General features: G+C 39.5%; 1 protein-coding gene and 1 pseudogene across 1 annotated transcript; one reads left to right on the top strand and one right to left on the bottom strand.

Moving 5' to 3' along the window:
• Positions 1–21: 21 nt before the first annotated feature.
• Positions 22–2,815, bottom strand: LOC138037868 (uncharacterized; annotated as a pseudogene).
• A 9,720-nt stretch (positions 2,816–12,535) lies between these two features.
• On the top strand, positions 12,536–12,901 carry LOC138036971 (piggyBac transposable element-derived protein 4-like). Its single transcript, XM_068882995.1, has one exon. It carries the CDS (start codon positions 12,536–12,538, stop codon positions 12,899–12,901), a length of 366 nt encoding a protein of 121 aa, XP_068739096.1.
• The last annotated feature ends 10,012 nt before the right edge of the window (positions 12,902–22,913 follow it).

The raw sequence follows: 22,913 nt of genomic DNA, 5'->3' as shown, positions 1-22,913 counted from the left end.
ATGAACTATTGTGCTCGCAATCATACCTGTCATTTGCAAATTATTGTCTTCAACAGGAGATAATTTTTGATCGTGAAATGTCTTAAAACTTTGCTAAGATACAAGTTATGTGGTACAGTTATATTTTCATTTTCTTCCTTTTGCTTTTACCATATGAAATGGTGTTCAGGTATTTTTTCTTGTTAGAGTTTTTCAACAATACACCAAACAAAAAACGATTTCTAATGAACATAGACTTTTTCAACCACTCCTGTATGTGTGAGTAATTTAAGTGTTTCCAAATCTTGATGCATGCTTTGCAATGACTTCATCTTTAGTAGGCCTAGGTTTGCTAGCAATATTTCGGGGGATGTGCGGGGCTGCAGGCGGTGCACTCCTTTCGTGCGGTTTCTGATTTTTTCTGGCAATAATAGCATTTAACATTGGCCTGAGGTGATCTCTGTTTGTCTTTTCTAAAATTGGTTTTGCCACCCACTCCTTAGTATGTTTTGGAAAGACCACCTTGTACTGGAGTTCTCCTTGGTTGGCACCTTTTGATGCAGTGGCATGTTGTCTTCCTGTGTTGGCATTGTGGTCTAGGGCAGACAGCTGGGTACGTGCGACCATACCCTCATAGGAGAAGTGCTGACGTTTAGGGACATATTTGGTTTGGACACTGTGGTACACTTCCAAACTTCCAGTATGACAGCACAAGGTCAACTGCTGGATGTCTTTCACAAGGGTTTTATCAAAAACAACCTCCTTGAGTGCTTCACGAGCTGGGGAGCCAGGCCGTAGCCACCTCTTGGTTCTAGCAACATTTCGAGGGATAGGTGGGTGAGCACATTGGTGATACAAGTCTGCAGAATTCCAAGAGTGGATGTTAGCAGTGTGATGGACTATGGATAACCACTTCTCCCGCAACAAGTCATTGTCTCCCTCACATGTTTCTGCACACCACCAAAGATGATTTGATATTGACTTAATCCATGCAGACAGGTCACTGCAGTCCTTCTTTTTGGCTTTCTCCATAAGTTTTTTAGTTATACTTTTGGACAAGTGCCAAACATCAAATTGGTGATCAACCTCAGAATAATTTCTCTTTAGGTCAGCTCTGATACCAACATGGCGATCAGTGGCAATAACCTTAATGTTGCCCCCCTTTGTTTTTATATTATCCATGCAGCGTTTAAATCCCTCCCTTTCCATTGCATTGCTGTTGTTCACTTCAGTTACTTGAACAATTTGAAAGTCAACAATCTTGTCAGTTTGCTGATCAATCATCGTATATGTGCCATATTTTGCATTATGACCAGGACTGTCACAGCGCCCATCCCCTGAAAGCCACAAATCTTGGCCTGCTAGTCCAGAAAATATAGAATTTTGCTCCCTCTTCCAACATTCATTAATTACAGGAAATAAGTATTTCTTTTGAATAGTATAAAAGGTATTCTCACTAAGAAACTTCAAATTGAGGATGTCTGCCAGAGAAGCTACTCTAGTGTAAGTAGAACCACTAAGCAAAATAGAGGATGACAGCAGTAAGTTTCCAGCTGCCATTCGTTCAAGCATGGGCTGGCTTTGCCGGGAAAAGGTATGATTATTACTGCATATGAGGGTCACAAATAATTGATTTCCTTGTGTAGACTGGTCTGTCTGAATAACTGGGGCACCGCACTCAGGGCATCGCTTGAAAAGCTTAAACAATTCCTGCTTAAAGACAATAAACTTAGTATCATCCTGTGGGTTTAAAACTTTTGGTTTTTCATCTTTATGGTCTGATTCTAAGTTGGAGTCATCTGACATTTCACCAGATGTTGACGGGAGGTAAGTACCCTCCTTTTGTGGAGACACTTCAGGTGAGAGAGTGCCAACAGCTTCTTCAGCAATGGTACCTTTCTCTTCAGGAATGTCACTTTCCTCAAATTGAGTGCCTGTGAGAGAACTACAAACCAGCGGGGTCTGGGTGTCAGCTGATTGCATCATTAATTGGGCACCACGTGTATTAACCTGGCAACCAAATTCAACACCCTTGTATGGCAAATTGACTTGAATTGATTGTGATTCCACTTGCATGGTGTGTGGGTGAAAATTGAAGAACTGATCGTGTAGTGAAGAGGTACTTGCTTGTTCACTCACTTTGCTAGGATCTGGGGGCTGATGAGAAGTACTTGCTTCTTCATTAATTTGAGCAGTTGATTTGGTGACAGATGCAATGTACTGCAAACCAGAACAATATATTTATAGACATATATTTAAAAGTTGTAGTGTTCAGAATAAAAATATCTTAATTTTAGCTTATTAACAGCAATGCTGTGTGTATATTATATTTATACATGAGAATTGCTATGTCTGTAAAGTCACTTTTCAATGTGAGTATGCATGTCTGTATGAATACCACAGGGATAAACTCTTGGGACGTAAAATGGTCTTGATAGTTTGTATGATAATAGGAAAGCTTGTTTAGGTTTTTGATAGCTCGTTTTCTATTACATTTCAAACTCTCACCTCTTGCTTTTTCAAGGGCACGGTTCTCGGACGATAAGCGAGGCTTTTTCGGAGCGGGTCGATGAGAGAATATCGATGGAACAGCATCGGCTTTCAGAGATGCTCGCTTTTTCGAACCAAGGAGCTCTGCCTGGAGGTCACGCTTGTAGCAGTCAGGTGTGAAATGTTCGGAACACAACCTGGTGCTCTTTGAAACGATGAGGTCAGCGCAAGAGATTTTCGCGAGCCACTGTTCTCTCAGAGATGGGTCTTTTGGAAAGCAATGATAGGATATACCAGTTGTCTTTCTTGAGTCGTTGTTGCAATCGAACGCCGCACATTAAACCATTTCATCAACAAACACTTGAAATACTGAACTGTATCTTTTCAGAGAGTATTGATATTGCACGGCCAAAGGATTCGAATTCTGCATTTATACGAGGTTCGTAGGAAAAGACCACATTCTTTTCTACGAATAAAGTCATAAGCCAAATTCCATGGCAGATTTTCAATTTTATTGCCAATTATGGCTACTTACAACACTAATCTTCCTTCGGAATCTTGCCAAAAATGACATCCGATTGACTAGCCCACAAGAATAAGTTTACACCCATTCCATCACAGAAAACATCACCTTAAGAGTAGATGCACTGTACGACCATGATCGCTTGCCGAAGTTTACACATGATGTCCGTCAAAAAGTGTCTTTGAAATGGAAAAACCACTGCTACAACTAAAGTACAAAAAATGTTTACATTGACGAGCGATTGGCGACTCGCGTTGCGCTTACCGCAGTTTTAGAGAAGGTAGAGATGTCTACGACGATTTAAGAGAACTTAACAAAGTAGCACTCTGGGTAACAAAAACAGCTTGCTCGTATTCTCCTTCAATTTTTCAAAACTCTAGCTAACCCGTGCTCAGAAAGACGCACAATGTCAACTCATACTGGGTCCTCGCACTACACGGCACTTCACTTCTTCCCCATATCATATATCACAAAGTTATAAAAGAACTGCTGGCACGGGAGTTCTGCGCCTCCGTACCATAGCCAAATTTTGAGCCAAATATCGCCTGAAAAGCTTGATTTTACGCATGCTACATTTCGTTTGAGAAGGAAAAAAGTATGACAAATTCTTTAACAATGCATAGTTGTTGAAATGACGTGACAAAAAGCTACTTGATTTTTGGCTTCAGTTCTCCTTTAACATACCGCTCTACCAGACGGACACACCTTTAGCAGACGACACCACGCCTAATCCACATCATCCACCCACCATTACAATACCTTCCACTCGCAACAAAGGAAAACCTCGCCAACAATCATCTTCATGCTCCACTTTGCGAAAAATGTTATCACGCAAACGGACAAGACAGACCTAACACACAGACGGACGACAACGGCATAGATCGACACAACGCAGGACAGATTCAAGAAGTTACAGCTCACGCGAAGAGAGCAGAAATCATTTGCATATTCAAAGGCATCGCCATCATGAGAGAAATCATGACCCAAGGCATGGACAAAACAAATTTCATGACTTTTGCAAGTCATATCATTCCCATTCCCGGTGGAGACATTACACGCTCCGTTTTCAAAGCGGACAGTTATTTCCAAGGAACTATACAACGGTCGAGAGATACATGACTTCCCACGTAATTATACGTTTTCTTTTAGTTTTGTTTCCCATGTCATACTTCATATCATCGACCTTGGACCCACCATTACAACACCTTCCACTCGCAACAAAGGAAAGTTTTGCCCACTATCATCTTCATTGTCATCATCTTCATGGTCCACTTCACGACAACCATTATCACCAAAAGGACAAGACAGACTGAACACACAGACGGACGACGACAGCATAGATCGACAAAACGCAGGACAGATTCAACAAGTTACAGCTCACACGAAGACAGCAGAAATTGTTTGCATATTTAAAGGCATCGCCATCATGAGAGAAATCATGACCCAAGGCACGGACATCCTAGAGAAACGCCAGCCAACCCACAGCAAAGACACCGACAAAATGTAAATAAGGCAAGAAGACCAATGAGGTGTTTAACTGTGGCCTGGTTGGCCACCTCAAAAGAGAGTGCAGACAACCCAGACGAAGAGTCAAACAAATATTAAATGCACAAAACAGTACTTCTGTTTTCAAAGCACCTATATAAACCAGACTTCATATTCACAAATAAAAAGCTTCATCTGTCCCTGTAAGAATTTATTGTCAGGAACGCCTTGCAAATATTAACAAAGTCAACTTATAAGAAAACTTCTATATGCAACAAGCCAGCATTTCACCATTGTATTTGTCTGTTTCTGAATTTCAAGCAGTAAGCAATCTTTCTTGCAGAATCTTGAGTAAACAAGACCAAATGAAAACGATAGCATATTTTCAACACAGGGATAGTTTAATGACAGTACTAAATCTTTCAGTCATCTAACCGTTGTAACAGTACTAGTTACTTTTACTGTTTTCGAAAAAATACCAAAAAACAAAATAAATTTCATGCCTTTTGCAAGTCATACGATTCCCATTCCCGGTTCAGACCTTACACGCTCCATTTAACTAGGTCTGTTTATTTTCATTGTCCTTACTTTCCTTATTTGGTATTAGGTCTTCATGCTTAAATTCAATTGTACTTTAGGTAACCGTTACTTCTGAAGATGTATGTTGGAGCATACAAAACGTCAAGTTCATAAAAAGTTTTACAACATGGGTTATCTTGTTATGTTTATAACCGCACTTTGTTTGTTTTTTTTACTCAAGTTGAAATGACCGAAGAATAAGAGTGTCTATGAGTTAAGTTACCTTGCGTGTTTACTCGCCAAACAAAGGATACATCTGTGTCAAAATGATTGCAAGACATCGCATTTTTGTTTTTGTTACATTGGTTTTTTTATCTTTCAAGTGTTATAAAGTTTGAAAGTCTGTTATCTAACCACACACTAACAACTTAACACGCCTTACTAATTATACTTACAGATGGAAAAAAAACAAGTGATGTCGGATGGCACGAAAAAGGACGAAGAGAACCTCCTGTACATAAGCGAGGAGGATGGCCCTGAGGGCGCGAAGGGCATGGCAGAAGTGTGTGAGCGGAGCAACACGATGACAATAACAGAATCTAAGCAGAACTTAACAAACGTTAACATACCAGTGTACCAGACGGACACACCTTTAGGAGACAAAACCACGCCTACATGTAATCCACATCATTTACCCAGCATTACAACTCCTTCCACTTGCAACAAAGGAAAACCTTGCCCACAATCATCTTCATGGTCCACTTCTCGAAAAACGTTATCACGCAAACGGACAAGACAGACCGAACACACAGACGGACGACGACGGCATAGATCGACACAATGCAGGACAGATTCAACAAGTTACAGCTCACGCGAAGAGAGCAGAAATCGTTTGCATATTCAAAGGCATCGCCATCATGAGAGAAATGATGACCCAAGGCATGGACATCCTAGAGAAACGCCAGCCAACCCACAGCAAAGACACCGACAAAATGTAAATCATGCAAGACGACCAAAGAGGTGTTTAACTGTGGGCTGCTTGGCCACCTCAAAAGAGAGTGCAGACAACCCAGACGAAGAGTCAAAAAAATATTAAATGCACAAAACAGTACTTTTGTTTTCAAACCACCTATACCGTATTTACCTGTGTATAATACGCACTTTTTTCCGCTAAAACAGCTCCGAAAATTGAGATGCGTATTATACACGGAATCCATTGTTTTAGACACGCGTCCCTCATTAGCATAAAAACAAAGACGCATTGGTTTTTGATTAAAAAGTAAAAGGCTTGACCAAGATCCACTAATAAATTAACCTTTCTGTTTAAATGAACAACTGAACAACATAGCCTTCACTTTTGAGCGATAAACTGAAACATCAAAATGGCCACGAAACTCCCCAGAGTTTTACAATATTGGTCTGATAAATAACGCTTGTTAATTTCGCTGAAGATTATGGGATTTCACACTGTTATATTATAAAACTTTGCAAAGAACACAACTACCCACTACATGTTACTGGAAATATGGACAAAACGTTACTGATCTTCGCAACGTCACGCAACTGTTTTGTTGGCGCGTGCTGGTGATGCATCAAAATTAAGACCAATGGTGATTTTCAAGAGGAAAACAGTGCCTAAAGTTGAAAACAAGCACAGGGTTATCAGCGATGCCCAAGAGAAAGGCCGACTGGATGCTGAAGGAATGAAGAGTTTGGCGTGCTCCACGTGTTGAGACTGGAGAGACAAAGAAGCCTGCTTGTTTGTGCTTTCGAAGCTTGTGTGACTGAAAGCATGAAAGCAGCATTTACAGAGAAAATGCCAATTTAGCAGTAATTCTTGACGGATTGACCTCAGTTCTGCCTGAAGAGATGATTGAGTCGTATTTTGTCAAATATGGAGTAGTAAAAAACCCTTGATAACACAAGAGACGATCTTGTGGACGGACAACAAGATGAACTTGTTGATGACGTATCTTGTGCGAGAGAAGTGCTGTTTGATTGTGACTACGAGTTAAAGTTTGTATAAAGGTTTCAGTTTTTAAACACTTTACATAGGCCTATTTAGTTTACTGTTGTATGTAGCGGAACAAATTTTCTTATCCAGGAAATGGATTTTCTTCATGTGCACTAATTTTGCATTTTTTTTTTCAAATGCAGTCCAAAATTGGGGTGCGTATTATACACGGGTAAATACGGTAACCAACCTTCATATTCACAAATAAAAAGCTTCATCTGTCCCTGTAAGAATTTATTCTGTTGGGAACGCCTCGCAAATATTAACAAAGTCAACTTATTAGAAAACTTCTATTTGCAACAAGCCAGCATTTCACCATTGTATTTGTTACGTGTATGTTTCTGAATTTGAAGCAGTAACAATCCTTATTGCAAAATATTGAGCAAACAAGACCAAATGAAAACGATAGCATATTTTCAATACAGGGACAGTTCAATCACAGTAGTAAATCTTTCAGTCATCTAACCGTTGTAACATGACTTGTTACTTTTACTGTTTTCGAAAAAATACCAAACAACAACTAAACAAATTTCATGCCTTTTGCAAGTCATACGATTCCCATTCCCGGTGGAGACATTACACGCTCAATTTAACTAGGTCTGTTTATTTTCATTGTCCTTACTTTCCTTATTTGGTATTAGTTTTCATGCTTAAATTCAATTGTACTTTAGCTAACCATTACTTCTGAAGATTTATGTTGGAGCATACGAAACGTCAAGTTCATAAAAAGTTTACAACATGCATAGTACTGTGAAGATTCATCTATCCAGGAATATGATAGCAGGTGAAGCATAAACTTGAATACTCCGGATATTTTGTGGACTTACTTTTCATAGGCATCTGGCTCCATGAATGGGGCCTTGAACGACCGTTCTGTCTCTCCTACGTAAGATGCCGGACAATCCTCACATGGAATGTGGTAAACTGGACCCGTGACTTGGAGTTTGTCCAGTTTGTCCTTAAGCCTGACCAGTAGTTGCCGTAAGGTATTAGATGGTTTGAAGTAGGCTGGGATGTTGTAGCCTTTCAGGATTCTTCCCAGTTCTTCAGAGAACCCACGGATATACGGCATGAGGACCGGGTATTTCTTCTTGCTGGTGCCAGATGATGGTAGTGTGGCGGCTTGACTTGAAGGCTGTTGTTCCTCACCAGGCTGTTTAGGGTCTTTCAGAGCCAACTAGGATAACCATTGTAGCTCAGAGCAGTCCTAACATGATCTATCTCCCCCTCTCTGTCCTTGGGGTCACTGACGATGGATTCCGCGCGATGGGCCAGGGTCTTAACGACTCCCCTCTTATGTTCCAAGGTGTGGTTACGCTCAAAGTTGAGGTACTGGTCTGTGTGCGTGGCCTTTCTGTAGGCTCTCGTCTTTATGGTACCATCCTCATTGATCACGGACCCTGTATCCAGGAACGCAAGGGCTCTCTCCGTGTTGTTGTCTTCCGAGTGGTCTCAACTTCTCCCTCAGTGGTCCACTTGATGTCATCATCTATGCTGTTGAGATGGTCTGTGAACTCTTGGGGGTAGGTCTTCTTTAGTTTCGTATGGGTGTCGTCAACGTACCGCTGCCACCAGGTAGGGGGGTGCCCGGCCGTCGCGATGGCCTTCTGTTCAAAGTCCTTAGTAGGTCGTAGGTAGTGAGATTCATACCCTGACAACATGCTGCTCAGGAATATTGTATTCCTCGTTCTCAAAGAGTGGCAGCTTCAATACCGATATGTGCATGAACAACCATAAACGCCATACAGAATAGCACTAACAAATGGGTGAATGATTTGTTCATTCGTGTTCGCAGTGACATATATACTCTGACAACATGCTACTCAGTATTAAATTTTGCATGTGTCGTTCCCAAAGTGTAGCAACTAAATACTGATATGTGCATGGACAATAATAAATGTCACTATAAATAAAAGAAAAGAAAGGAGAGCATCGTTTCGTTCGTTCTTAGGGAAAATAATACCCTAGGTACAATTGTATGCCATCGGCTAAAAAGGATGTGTGGAAACAATTGTAAACACCGATTAGAATAGCACTCACTGTTGTTGAAAGCCTCATTTTGAAAGCGTTTGTACCAAAGTCATTCAAAAAATGGTTTCCTTTTTTCCTGAAGTGTCACAACGATACACGGAAAGGCCTTGTACAAAAGGAGAGCATACCTATAACATGTAGAGGGATAAATACACGACTTTAGAACGTGTGGTGGCTTCCTAAAGGAGCCGTTTTTGGGGGGGATTCGGTGATCAGTGTCTTGCCTGTACTGAGGCAGGCTGCGTGGAAGACCATCCAGGTACAGCTACTTCGGGTAATCGAGGTCATAGTAGACTCAGGCAGACGTGTCTCTTGGTATCTGCGTTATTGAAGATAGAATCTAGTTGTCTTGCCAGTTTCTCCACCAACTGTTTGTCACTCCAAAACTGGGACAGCGTTATCCACCGCCTGAAGAGATACGGAGAACAGCCATTCCAGAGGAAAAACAAGCTCAATTTAAATGCCACTTGATCGCCAATTGGCTTTCTCCAAAATGCCATCTTAAGACCAACTGGCGTTACTATCAACTTTTTTCAGAAAAACAGTGAAAGCTCCAGCCAACAATGGCTCAGCAACTGCAGTCAGGTATGGATAACAAAATTCCAAACAATTACATCTATGGACAATTAAACACAATTAAGTGGACATTTGCAAGACAATCCAATGTAAATTTCAAATACAAACTATTTAATACCTTCACTAACTTACCAAAGTTGCATTATTTCAATACCTACTCCTTTCCCTCGGTACATATCCTGTTGCTCAAAGGACATCTTCAGCAGACCTTGCCTGGCCTTTTCAGCCACGTACTGAAAACTTACCAATGCATTAAATCTCTGAATCAATGATATTCAGATGCTCTGTTTCAACTTAATTACACTTACTAATTAATAGCCCATATTGCTACTGCATACACATAACATAGGTTTGAAATACCTATAGAATGTTAGAGTGTGAATGCAGTGATGTACATGTATTAACTCCCTGACTTTAAAATACCATCTCAGTTAGCTAAAGTACGATTGAAAAGTAAAACTAAAACCACATTTTGTGTACTTCCCCACTCATAGCAACATACTTGGTAATGTCCTTCTTATTAGTTCATCATGAACCCTGCACCACTTGTAGTAATTGCAACTTTTTAACCTAAACAAGTACCATAACATATGCAGTACATAATACCTATATGCAAGAGATCACCAAATGGACCAGAATCACAATTCCCACCTATATGGTTTCAAGCATTTATTTGTATAAACTCGTGCGTGTTAAGTTCTCACGTGAACATTACATGATTTTTACTTAATCTGAACAGGCACTCTTACTGAAAAGGCTGATTTGATATCTACACTGGACATCTATGATGACATCAACCCCCAGCAACCTCCATCCCCTAGTGGTATTAACAAAGTAAATCGATCCTGAGTTCACAGCGTGACTCGTCGTCAGCTTTAGGAGTAGGGGCAATAGAACGATTTGTTATCCCAGGAAACAAAAGCCATGTAAGTTGCTGAGTGAAACTTGACTGCAGCCACAATTTGTATTATTCCCTTCTTCAATCACACCTTCACAATATACGATCACCTTCTGAGAGTTATATGGCGCTTATTCATACCAAGCACCATTATTTTCCAGCTTGGTCTTTTTTCTGTCAAGAAGGAACTACCAGAAGACCAACATCTGGCCCTACATTTTGCAAAAAGGCTAGCACCACTTGGTATGTCACTGCCAGCCTATCAGGCACTTTACATGCAGGAAAATGAAGAGAGGTAAGATATTTGGCTTATTACTTCTTTTGAAAAGCAATACCATTATGCTTACAATCCTAATGTTACAGTATAATTTAACTACATTTTCCATTGTTCTAACGCAATTGCTGGAGCTTCAACACCCCTTTCTTTACTACAAAACCAACCCTTTTATAAGGTACCATTACAATCAACCAAGACTGATGATGAAATCATAGTTTTTGGCATATTTTTACTAACACCATTCCAAATGTCCATGAATACCTCATTTATAACCCTTCCAAGAAATTTGCATCTTTTTTACACCCGTCAATAAGTTATGGATTTTGCTTTCTGCTCCTTACACCCATTCAGCACAAGACACATGGAGGATTATACCAGCAGAAAACTGAATCCTGCTACACCAACAAAGAAAAGAAAGTGTTCCCCTGCTGAGAATGAACCCAGCACTTCAAATGATTAGAGGAAGTCAGTGTCGAATATGCCGACCCCCGGCCTCGAAATAATGCCAGTTTTCAACATTAATTGTGATATGTCTAAATTAGGTTATTGCTGGTATTATAGCATAGCTACAAGCCCACCATATTACCTATTATTGTCTTTAATCACAAATCACCATTTCGATATCATTATAAAATATTTAATGTTTTCGTCAGCGATACCAATGTCAATTTGACCACCAAGCATCCTCAAGTTTATCAAGAATTTGCGAATGGTTATCATGCAGTTAGTCGCTCTGGTAAGCCCTTTGCCCAGGTGTGGACAGACATGGCACTGGAACAGACCATAAATGCAGACTCCAAGTCAAAAGGAGGGATGATTGGTATTTCCCAGAATCCTGGTGCGCTAGATCGTTGGTTCCTCACCAGTCACGAGCGCGCATCAGTTACTACAGCCCTTAAAAAGATGTTCACACAAGAGCACGACCATGTAGACATACACAAAGAGGCTGGCACAAAACAGGTAGCATGCGATGAGGCTGATGTTCAGAAGCTTGTTTCATGCTTTACAACTGAACTGATGGCTAATCCTTTCACGCAAGAATCTGAGTCGTTAGTCAACTTCGCTACGGGCGTTGTCTTACCCAATGACAGCGCTGATGGTTTAATAAGGGACTAGCCTCGTTTGCGAGCTAGATCTAGACTGATAAAAGTGATATACAGTAAACAGTTTTACTCCCAAAGGCTTTGCTAAAACGACGCCAAAGGAGGCAAACATGTGATCTATCTATTCAAATTGACAATAAGATTGATTGCGTGAAAGTGTTGGCACACTATGAAACCAATTGTCTGATCTTTACCAAATTATTGTTGTCGTGATGAACCAGCGCATAGGACATTTCATAGCCACCTGACAGAAAGAGGCTATCGAGGAGTCGACATTGTATTATGACTCAGTATTCGACCAAGTAGAACACATGCAAGAAATTGTAGACGTCTGGCTTACGGGGATTGAAACGACAAGGCTAATAAACTCTTTCCAGGTGCAAGTTAAACCAGAGGACAGTGTCAAATCTTAACACACATTGATAACTAATTTACCTCCTGTCATCACCGTCTTTACTAGTCTGTCTCGTGAACCTTGAACTGTGATTAAACGTGATTTTAATCATTCTGCAAACTGAGTTCGAATTGTCTATCGCCTCGCATATTGCTACCCCTGTAATTGTTAAGTCTCTGAGTATGATGCAGCCTTAGGATCTTGGCAATTACAAATCCAAAGTGGCATGATACAAACCGCAAAGAAATGAACGCGTTCTTTGGTCTCCACGTGCTCTTCGGGTATCACAAGCTTCCTGATTCTGCTTTGTTCTGGTCCAAAGATGAAACCCTTGGAGTTTCCTTCGTACAAAAAGTCATGCGAAGAGACAGGTTTGACAAATTATCCCAATATCTGCACCTTAATAACAATGAAAAGGCAATACCTCACGGTCAACGTGGTCATGTCAAGTTGTTCAAGATTCGACCTTTCCTCAACCCTGTGATCAAATCTTTTTGCAAAGAATATCGGCCGAATCAGAATTTGTCTGTCGATGAAGCCATGGTTGCCTTTAAAGGACAGCTTAGCATGAAGCAGTACATCCCTCTGAAACCCATAAAACGAGGCATTTAAGTCTGGGAATGTACAGATGCATCAAACGGCTACACATGCAATCTTCAAGTTTACACTTGAAAACAAGATGGCGGCATCACTGAACATGGACTTGGCTACTGCATTATGCGAGAGCTGACCCAGCTCTCGCACAATTTCTTTACTTCGATTCAACTTGCATGTGATTTGTTGCGAGATAAGACATATCTGTGTGGAACGATTTGTAACGTTCGCCGAGGCTTTCCGAAGGGATTCTCAGCACAAAAAGCCAATGTGAAAGCCTTGCGAAAAAGCGAGTCAAAGTTTTACCGGTGCGGAAACCTTGTTGCTTCAGTGTGGAAAAACACAAAGTTAGTTTCCTTTCTTAGTACACAATCCAATCCAGTTGGTGACGAAACTGTGAACAGAAACCAGCGTGATGGCTCTATCACTCAAGTTCCCACTGTCCCTGCCGCCATTTCGTACAACAAGAACATGGGAGGTGTCGACCTGAATGATCAACAAAGACAGTACTATGCTGTGGGCGGAAAGTCGCACAAATGGTGGCGTTATCTGATGTGGTTTTTAGTTGATGTTAGCATCGTAAATGCCCACATTTTGGAAACAGAAGCAGACAATCATCCCTCCAGACCTCAACTACAGTTCCGCATTGACTTTGCAGACTCTGGTTGGTGATTTTAGTTGCCGTTCATTTAGTGTTTCAGAAGGACGCATTACAGCTGGACACTGGCCTGTAAAGGCCACCAAAGGACACTGCAAGCGTTGCTTAAAACGAAAGTGATCAAAGTTTTGCAGAATGGGATGTGTGTCCAAATAAAATGATATAGGTTGAAGTTCTGAAAAGATGTGTGTTACATGGCTTGACTGCCCACTATATCTGTAGTAGGCACAATGCACAAGGACAAAGGCACAACGCCAAGGACTTCCCCTCAGCAAAAATTCATTGGAGGGCAGTATGCAGGAGACAAAACAAGAAGGAGAGGGGGCAAGTGGTACATGACCACTTTTCTTGTAAAACGGTAAGCACAAGGCTTTGATATTAAATAGTAGTTTAACAGTTGATGTTTTTCATGGTTACCCTTCCTTTTTTTTTAAATGCGCTTTGCAGACAAATGGTGATAGATCCTGATCCGGACAAAATTTACACCGAAAGAAAAAGGAGGATTATGAATGTTATGAGCTGCACTCCTTCGTCATCACCCAGTGTGAAATACCCAAGCGATGGCTGGGGAAAATCTCTAGAAAGGATGCCTTCATTTACTCCCATTGAGTTACGGGTTTCCCTATTGAAGGAAAAAATCCCTGACCGTGAGAAAAAATTCGGGGCACTCGAGTGGCAATTGTTTTGCTTCGAGAATATTTCACAGAATTATTCCCTTATTACCTTTTACACAGGATTTCCTAATTGAAGCTGACGAGGGCTTTGAATGGATTTAATGTTTTACCAGATGATATCAATGTCAGACAACAAAACAATATTTTGTTTGGAAAATGAACCAGGGCACATGTACACAGTATTGAAATGGATATAATATCTGAGAGTTAAGAAAGTCTATTAAAAGGAACATGGTGTACATTCAGTGAAAAAATCTTTGAAAACTATAGACAAATTTTTTTCTTACATTGTGTCGCCTCAAACAAGGCTTCGCTGAAATACACTCCACTCAGTTATACTCTTCCCAGTCACGCCCTCGGGCTATTGATCTAAATAGATCGATTTCCGGAAAATGTCGTAGAATCGTTGCTTTACTTACGATTTACGTCAAATTTGGAACAATGACAGTTCATAGAATTAGCCAATCACTGGCGAATAGATAATGTATGCAAGGCTTTTGAAAATTCATTTTGAGCTCAAGCGTGATGACGTCGTGTAGTAAAAGGATGTGTGTGGAAGATAGTGACTCGGAAGATGACGAAACTCTTATTGGAACCATTGAAGACAAGACTGGAGGCCTAGATAGTAGTGAAGAAAGCGAATTGGACCACCTGCTGGAAGATGAATGAGGTAAGAACCAATTGAAGTTTGTCAGATGAGACCACGCGGTTCTCAGGTTCGAGAATTCATTTTTCATTTGTAGGAAAATGTGGTTTGTCTTCGTTTTCTTTGTAGTTTTTTTACAGAAAAATGCTTCTTAGTTTCGAATTTTCAACGGTTTTCTCGCTTCTGACTGTTTGAGTCAATGAATAGCACATTTGTTCTGAATTGACGCTCGCATAGGATGCATTGCCTTGGTGACGGTCTTGTTGCGTCGTCGCCATGTTTCATTTGCTTCACGGACTCTCTGTAAATCAATCTGTGAAATATTTTCATGTTTTCTCATTTCTGTTTTAGCGATGATGATAACGAATTTTCACTCCATCTATCAGAGAGTGAAATGGAAGAAGAGGGTGTTGAAGAGGATGATCCTTCAGGTAGATATTCTGTGATTATCAATTGATTGTATAAAAGTTGTGCTACAGTATTTTGTTGTATCATTTATTTATTTTTCAAGGGTCAAATTACTTTCAATTTTATATATTTTGGGTAATTATTTTTATTTTTGTTATGCGCAGCTCCCGTACCAGATGTCCCTCCCCCAGGACAAGCACACAACAATGCAGCCCCATGTTAGTATAATGGTTTGCTTGGTATTTGCATGTGTGATTCTCTGTGATATTAAAATGTTCTTTTACACTACACAGGTCCCACTGGTGCTGCCGCATTCTATGGTGCTGCAGAAGCCAGACCTCGTCGACGTGTTCCTCCAGGTCCCCGTGCTCCTCCTGTCGTTCCTGTGCTTGGTCGGGGTCGTGGTCAGGCTTGTGCTGGAAGAGCACAGGCAAGGGGAGGTCGCCGTTGGCAAGGAAGGGCACGTGGTCATGGTCAGGTACGTGGAGCTGCATTGCCTGTTCTTCACGAGACCTATGATGACGTCGATCAAGGGAAACAGCTGCTGCAATTGCAGCCAACGCGTCCCATTGGCGTGCACTTTGGTCACCCACTGCTGCGGAACATGATACACAAACGTTGTGTAATGTCCCTTATTTGTTGTTTCTTTTGTTTACCATGTTGTTGTGTAGAAACCTCTTGTCACCTCTGTAGTTACCACATATTAATTTATGCGCAGTTGCAACGCGAGATAGTTGTGTACATAACTAGTTTCAATGGACCCATTCGAGAAGGAGTACATAAATTTTAAATTACTTTCTCTTAATGTCCGAGGGATTCGTTCCCCGACAAAGAGGAAAGCTCTTTTCACCTGGCTTAATGAGCAAAAGTACGATATCATTTTCCTTCAAGAAACCTACAGCACCATAGATGTTGAAGATATCTGGAAAACGCAATGGCAAGGTAAGCTTCATTTTGCTCATGGTTCTAATCACAGTTGTGGGGTGATGATTTTGAGGAGAAGTGACCTTGATTTTAGCCTAAAATTCGTTAATTTGGATACTGAGGGCCGCTCAATTATAATGGAAGCTGAGGTACAAGGTTCGCTATTTTTGTTTGTTAACATTTATGCTCCCAACAAGGTTCAAGACCAATGCTGTTTTTTGGAAAATTTAAATAAAAACATTGAAGATTTCACTGCTAACAAAGAGCATAGGATAATTGTAGGGGGAGACTTCAATGTCACACTGGACTCTGATCTTGATTGCTCCGGCGGAAAACCCTTTAAAAAAGAATCTGTCAAACAAATTCAAGACTTGTGCCTCGATTTTAATTTAGTAGACATTTGGCGAATTCGAAATCCGGAATGTAAACGTTTTACGTGGAGGCAAAAAAATCCTTTCATTCAGCGAAGACTTGACTATTGGCTAATCAACGATTCTTCTCAAGATGATATTGAGAAATCTGATATTATTCCTTTGATCAACTCTGATCACTCGGCAATTTTTCTTCATCTTAATAGCTTAGACAAACCGGATTATGGTCCCTCTTTTTGGAAATTTAATGCTAGTCTTACTGATGATGACGATTTTGTCACAATGATAAATGAAAGTGTGCCTATGTGGTTAAACGAATTCGTTGAAGTCACAGATAAAAGACTGTTGTGGGATTTAATCAAGTACAGGATTAGACAAGTTTCAATTAAGTACAGTAAAGAGAAGGCGCTCAAAAGAAGAAAAAAGATTTCTGATCTTGAGACCTCTCTAAGGATTTGCGAAGAAAAGTGCAATGAGTCTCCAACCTTTGAAAATCAGGAGGAGCTTGAAATGTTGAAAATGGAATATGATTCTCTTTATGAACAGATAGCAAAAGGAGCCATTATTCGATCAAAAGCCACTTGGTACGAGAAAGGTGAAAAAAGCAATAAGTATTTTCTAAACCTGGAAACGCACAAAAAAGGTAAAAGCTCTGTTCGCAAAGTCTTTAACAATGAAGGAGGTTGATCAATTTTCTGTTTGATTTCAGTAAGACCAACTAGTGAAAAAGGAAAATATAGCTCTGATAGCATCTTTGACAATTTACCAAAATTGGCTGATAGGCTCCTAATATTACAATTTATCAAAGAAAAAGATTGACCACTCAGTAGACACTCATTGATGTCGTAATTACTATGAAAACCATGAGTACTATAGAAACAAAAGTTGTTATACAAAGGCATGTTTCGGTCAGCATCTAAATCGGTGAGATGCGGAATGTTACGAGGAGAAGTGATACTTAAAGATGGAATTGAATTGGCCAAATCACAGGCCATATCACTAGTATCTGCGACATAAGTGCCAGTAACACATTTTAAACAATTCATCAATCTTCAATAGTTCAAAATATAAATACTTATCTAGATTGCATCTTATGAAGGTCCTCTTTGTTATTAATATGGTGAACAGCAGAGTCTTTGTCTTTTCTCATGAAGATTTTTCCATTTAAAGTCCAAATGAACTTGAACTCCACATCCTTCTTTACCTTCAAACAATCTTTGAATAGCATTCGATTCCTTTCTGTCAGGCTCTCTGCAAGATAGATCTTGTTTTTCTCGGAATATCCAAGATCTCGCGTTGTTAAGTCCTTAAGCTGCTTCCTAGCACGGTAGAAATTATCTTTGACATCACGCCTCACAAATTTAACTATGATAGGTGGCGGTCCAGGTTTGCCTTTGTGTTTTTGACTTTGAGGCATTCGATGGCTTACTGAAATGTCATTTTCAGTAATATCCACTCCTAATAGTTTACCGACATCCTTCACAATATTATTAGTTTGTTCTTCTGATGGAGTAGCAGCAACAGGGATTCCTCGGATTTCCACGCACTCTCTGCGAGTGTACTGCTCCAGATCATTGTTCGCTCTCGTAACTGATTCCAGTGAACTTTCAATGCTGCGAATTGTTGCCTTCAAGATCTTATTCTCATCTTGCAAAATCTTATTCTCATCTTCCAAAGCCTTTCTTTCACCCTTTGAGCTCTTCATCATCTCTAGCAATTCATCGTACTTCACATTCACAACTTCGAGAAAACTCATCACCTCATAAACTGATTTTTTTAACTCGGAGATTGTCGAGTTAAGTGGAATAAGTTTGTCTTCTAAAATTTTGGTAAATTGATCGCAATTAATAGCTTGCATACTGGTAGACACTCACAATATTAAACAGATATAATATGTCACACGCTAGAGAACACTAGACTGAAATTCACTACAATTTCCTCAAGAGCGAAGAAATAAGCAGCCATCATGATGACCACGGCTATTGAGTTTTTTAATTTATTCTTTACCGTTGAGTTGATAAACAGTATTGTTATGCATTTCAGCATATTGCCAGCCAACCCAGAGCAAAGACACCGACAAAATCTAAATCAGGCAAGAAGACCAACGAGGTGTTTAACTGTGGACCGGTTGGCCACCTCAAAAGAGAGTGCAGACAACCCAGACGAAGAGTCAAAAAAATATTAAATGCACAAAACAGTACTTTTGTTTTCAAAGCACCTATAACCAACCTTCGTATTCACAAATAAAAAGCTTCATCTGTCCCTGCAAGAATTTATTCTGTCGGGAACCCCTCGCAAATATTAACAAAGTCAACTTACATGTATTAGAAAACTTCTATTTGCAACAAGCCAGCATTTCACCATTGTATTTGTTACGTGTATGTTTCTGAATTTCAGGCAGTAAGCAATCTTTCTTGCAGGATCTTGAGTAAACAAGACCAAATGTAAACGATAGCATATCTTCAATACAGGGATAGTTCAATGACAGTACTAAATCTTTCAGTCATCTAAACATTCTAACATTACTAGTTACTTTTACTGTTTTCGAAAAAATACCAAAAAACAACAAAATAAATTTCATGCCTTTTGCAAGTCATACGATTCCCATTCCCGGTGGAGACATTACACGCTCCATTTAACTAGGTCTGTTTATTTTCATTGTCCTTACTTTCCTTATTTGGTATTAGGTCTTCATGCTTAAATTCAATTGTACTTTAGGTAACCGTTACTTCTAAAGATCTATGTTGGGGCATAAAAAACATGAAGTTCATAAAAATTTTTACAACATGGGTTATTTCGTTATGTTTATAATCCCACTTTGTTTGTTATGTGTACTCAAGTTGAAATGCCCGAAGAATAAGAGTGTCTGTGAGTTAAGTTACCTTGCGTGTTTTCTCGCGAAACAAAGGATACATCTGTGTCAAAATAATTGCAAGAAATCGCATTTTTGTTTTTGTTACTTTGGTTTTTTTTATCTTTCATGTATTATGAAGTTTGAAAGTCTGTTATCTAACCACACACTAACAACTTAACACGCCTTACTAATTATACTTACACATGGCAAAAAAACAAGTGATGTCGGATGCCGCAAAAAAGGATGAAGAGAACCTCCTGTACATAAGCGAGGAGGATGGCCCTGAGGGCGCGAAGGGCATGGCAGAAGTGTGTGAGCAGACCAACACGATGACAATAACAGAATCTAAGCACAACTTAACAAACGTTAACATACCCGTCTACCAGACGAACACACCTTTAGGAGACGAAACCACGCCTAATCCACATCATCACCCACCATTACAACACTCGCAACAAAGGAAAACCTCGCCCACAATCATCTTCATGGTCCACTTTGCGAAAAACGTTATCAGGCAAATGGACAAGACAGACCGAACCCACAGATGGACGACGACGGCATAGATCGACACAACACAGGACAGATTCAAGACGTTAAACCTCACGCGAAGAGAGCAAAAAAATACCAAAAAACAACAAAACAAATTTCATGCCTTTTGCAAGTCATACGATTCCCATTCCCGGTGGAGACATTACACGCTCCATTTAACTAGGTCTGTTTACTTTCATTGTCCTTAATTTCCTTATTTGGTATTAGGTCTTCATGCTTAAATTCAATTGTACTTTAGCAGCATTGCATCCAGGTTTTACTGGGTTGGGGTCCTCTGGACCCCCTTTGCCAAATATTTAGGGGTCCATACCAGAATTTGGGGGGTCCTATCATAAATATTGATATTCATCACCTAGTTATTTGATGATCAATTTTAATAATGTTGGTGGTTGAAATTCCGTGAAACACTATCAACAACAATAATTATTTTATCAATTAAAAATATTATCAATTAAAGTTGCTGAATGATCTGTGATTCTTGTTGGTTGCAGTATATAGGGCTGAAAAAAATTAGAACCCAGAGTATTAAGGAAACCATCAGTTGCTGAGTGTGATTCAAATTTTAAAAGATCTTTGTTAAAGTCTCCCATGATTATACAGGTTTTGTTTTCTCAATTAATTCTATCAGCTGTGGAGCTCACATATTCAATAAACCTTTCTAAGTCACCATTTGGATGTCTATAAATTATACCACAATAAATTTGAATGAGAATTATTATGCACCTCAATCCATAAGGCTTCAAAATCATCAGAAGTGGTTGTAAATTCAGGTCTTATGTTAAAATTTAAATTATTATTTATGTAGAAAGCAACTCCCCCAGCATTAGAAAGGCTTGGCTGGGAGAGGAACTGATATCCACATAAGTCGGTGTTTAATATAGGAGGTTGATCAATTTTCTGTTTGATTTCAGTAAGACCAACTAGTGAAAAAGGAAAATATAGCTCTGATAGCATCTTTGACAATTTATCAAAATTGGCTGATAGGCTCCTAATATTACAATTTATCGAAGAAAAAGATTGACCACTCAGTAGACACTCATTGATGTCGTAATTACGATGAAAATCATGAGTTCTATAGAAACAAAAGTTGTTATACAAAGGCATGTTTAGGTCAGCATCTAAATCGGTGAGATGAGGAATGTTACGAGGAGAAGTGATACTTAAAGATGGAAGTGAATTGGCCAAATCACAGGCCATATCACTAGTATCTGCGACATAAGTACCAGTAACACATTTTAAACAATTCATCAATCTTCAATAGTTCAAAATATAAATACTTATCTAGATTGCATCTTATGAAGGTCCTCTTTGTTATTAATATGGTGAACAGCAGAGTCTTTGTCTTTTCTCATGAAGATTTTTCCATTTAAAGTCCAAATCAACTTGAACTCCATTTCCTTCTTTACCTTCAAACAATCTTTGAATAGCATTCAATTCCTTTCTGTCAGGCTCTCTGCAAGATAGATCTTGTTTTTCTCGGAATATCCAAGATCTCACGTTGTTAAGTCCTTGAGCTGCTTCCTAGCACGGTAGAAATTAACTTTGACATCACGCCTCGCAAATTTAACTATGATAGGTGGCGGTCCAGGTTTGCCTTTGTGTTTTTGACTTTGAGGCATTCGATGGCTTACTGAAATGTCATTTTCAGTAATATCCACTCCTAATAGTTTACCAACATCCTTCACAATATTATTAGTGTTTTCTTCTGATGGAGTAGCAGCAACAGGGATTCCTCGGATTTCCACGCACTCTCTGCGAGTTTACTGCTCCAGATCAATGTTCCCTCTCGTAACTGATTCCAGTGAACTTTCAATGCTGCGAATTGTTGCCTTCAAGATCTTATTCTCATCTTCCAAAGCCTTTCTTTCACCCTTTGAGCTCTTCATCATCTCTAGCAATTCATCGTACTTCGCATTCACAACTTCGAGAAAACTCATCACCTCATAAACTGATTTTTTTAACTCGGAGATTGTCAAGTTAAGTGGAATGAGTTTGTCTTCTAAAATTTTGGTAAATTGATCGCAATTAATAGCTTGCATACTGGTAGACACTCACAATATTAAACAGATATAATATGTCACACGCTAGAGAACACTAGACTGAAATTCACTACAATTTCCTCAAGAGCGAAGAAATAAGCAGCCATCATGATGACCACGGCTATTGAGTTTTTTAATTTATTCTTTAACGTTGAGTTGATAAACAGTATTGTCATGCATTTCAGCATATTGCCAGCCAACCCAGAGCAAAGACACCGACAAAATGTAAATCAGGCAAGAAGACCAACGAGGTGTTTAACTGTGGACTGGTTGGCCACCTCAAAAGAGAGTGCAGACAACCCAGACGAAGAGTCAAAACAATATTAAATGCACAAAACAGTACTTTTGTTTTCAAAGCACCTATAAGCAACCTTCCTATTCACAAATAAAGAGCTTCATCTGTCCCTGCAAGAATTTATTCTGTCGGGAACGCCTCGCAAATATTAACAAAGTCAACTTACATGTATTAGAAAACTTCTATTTGCAACAAGCCAGCATTTCACCATTGTATTTGTTACGTGTATGTTTCTGAATTTCAAGCAGTAAGCAATCTTTCTCGCAGGATCTTGAGTAAACAAGACCAAATGTAAACGATAGCATATTTTCAATACAGGGATAGTTCAATGACAGTACTAAATCTTTCAGTCATCTAAACGTTCTAACATTACTAGTTACTTTTACTGTTTTCGAAAAAATACCAAAAAACAACAAAATAAATTTCATGCCTTTTGCAAGTCATACGATTCCCATTCCCGGTGGAGACATTACACGCTTCATTTAACTAGCTCTGTTTATTTTCATTGTCCTTACTTTCCTTATTTGGTATTAGGTCTTCATGCTTAAATTCAATTGTACTTTAGGTAACCGTTACTTCTGAAGATCTATGTTGGAGCATAAAAACATGAAG

This window comes from Montipora capricornis, chromosome 2 (assembly GCF_036669925.1).
Source record: "Montipora capricornis isolate CH-2021 chromosome 2, ASM3666992v2, whole genome shotgun sequence".
Classification (NCBI taxonomy): Eukaryota; Metazoa; Cnidaria; class Anthozoa; order Scleractinia; family Acroporidae; genus Montipora; species Montipora capricornis.
Note: the sequence above shows the minus strand (reverse complement) of the source record. Positions and strands in the feature narration are given on the sequence as shown.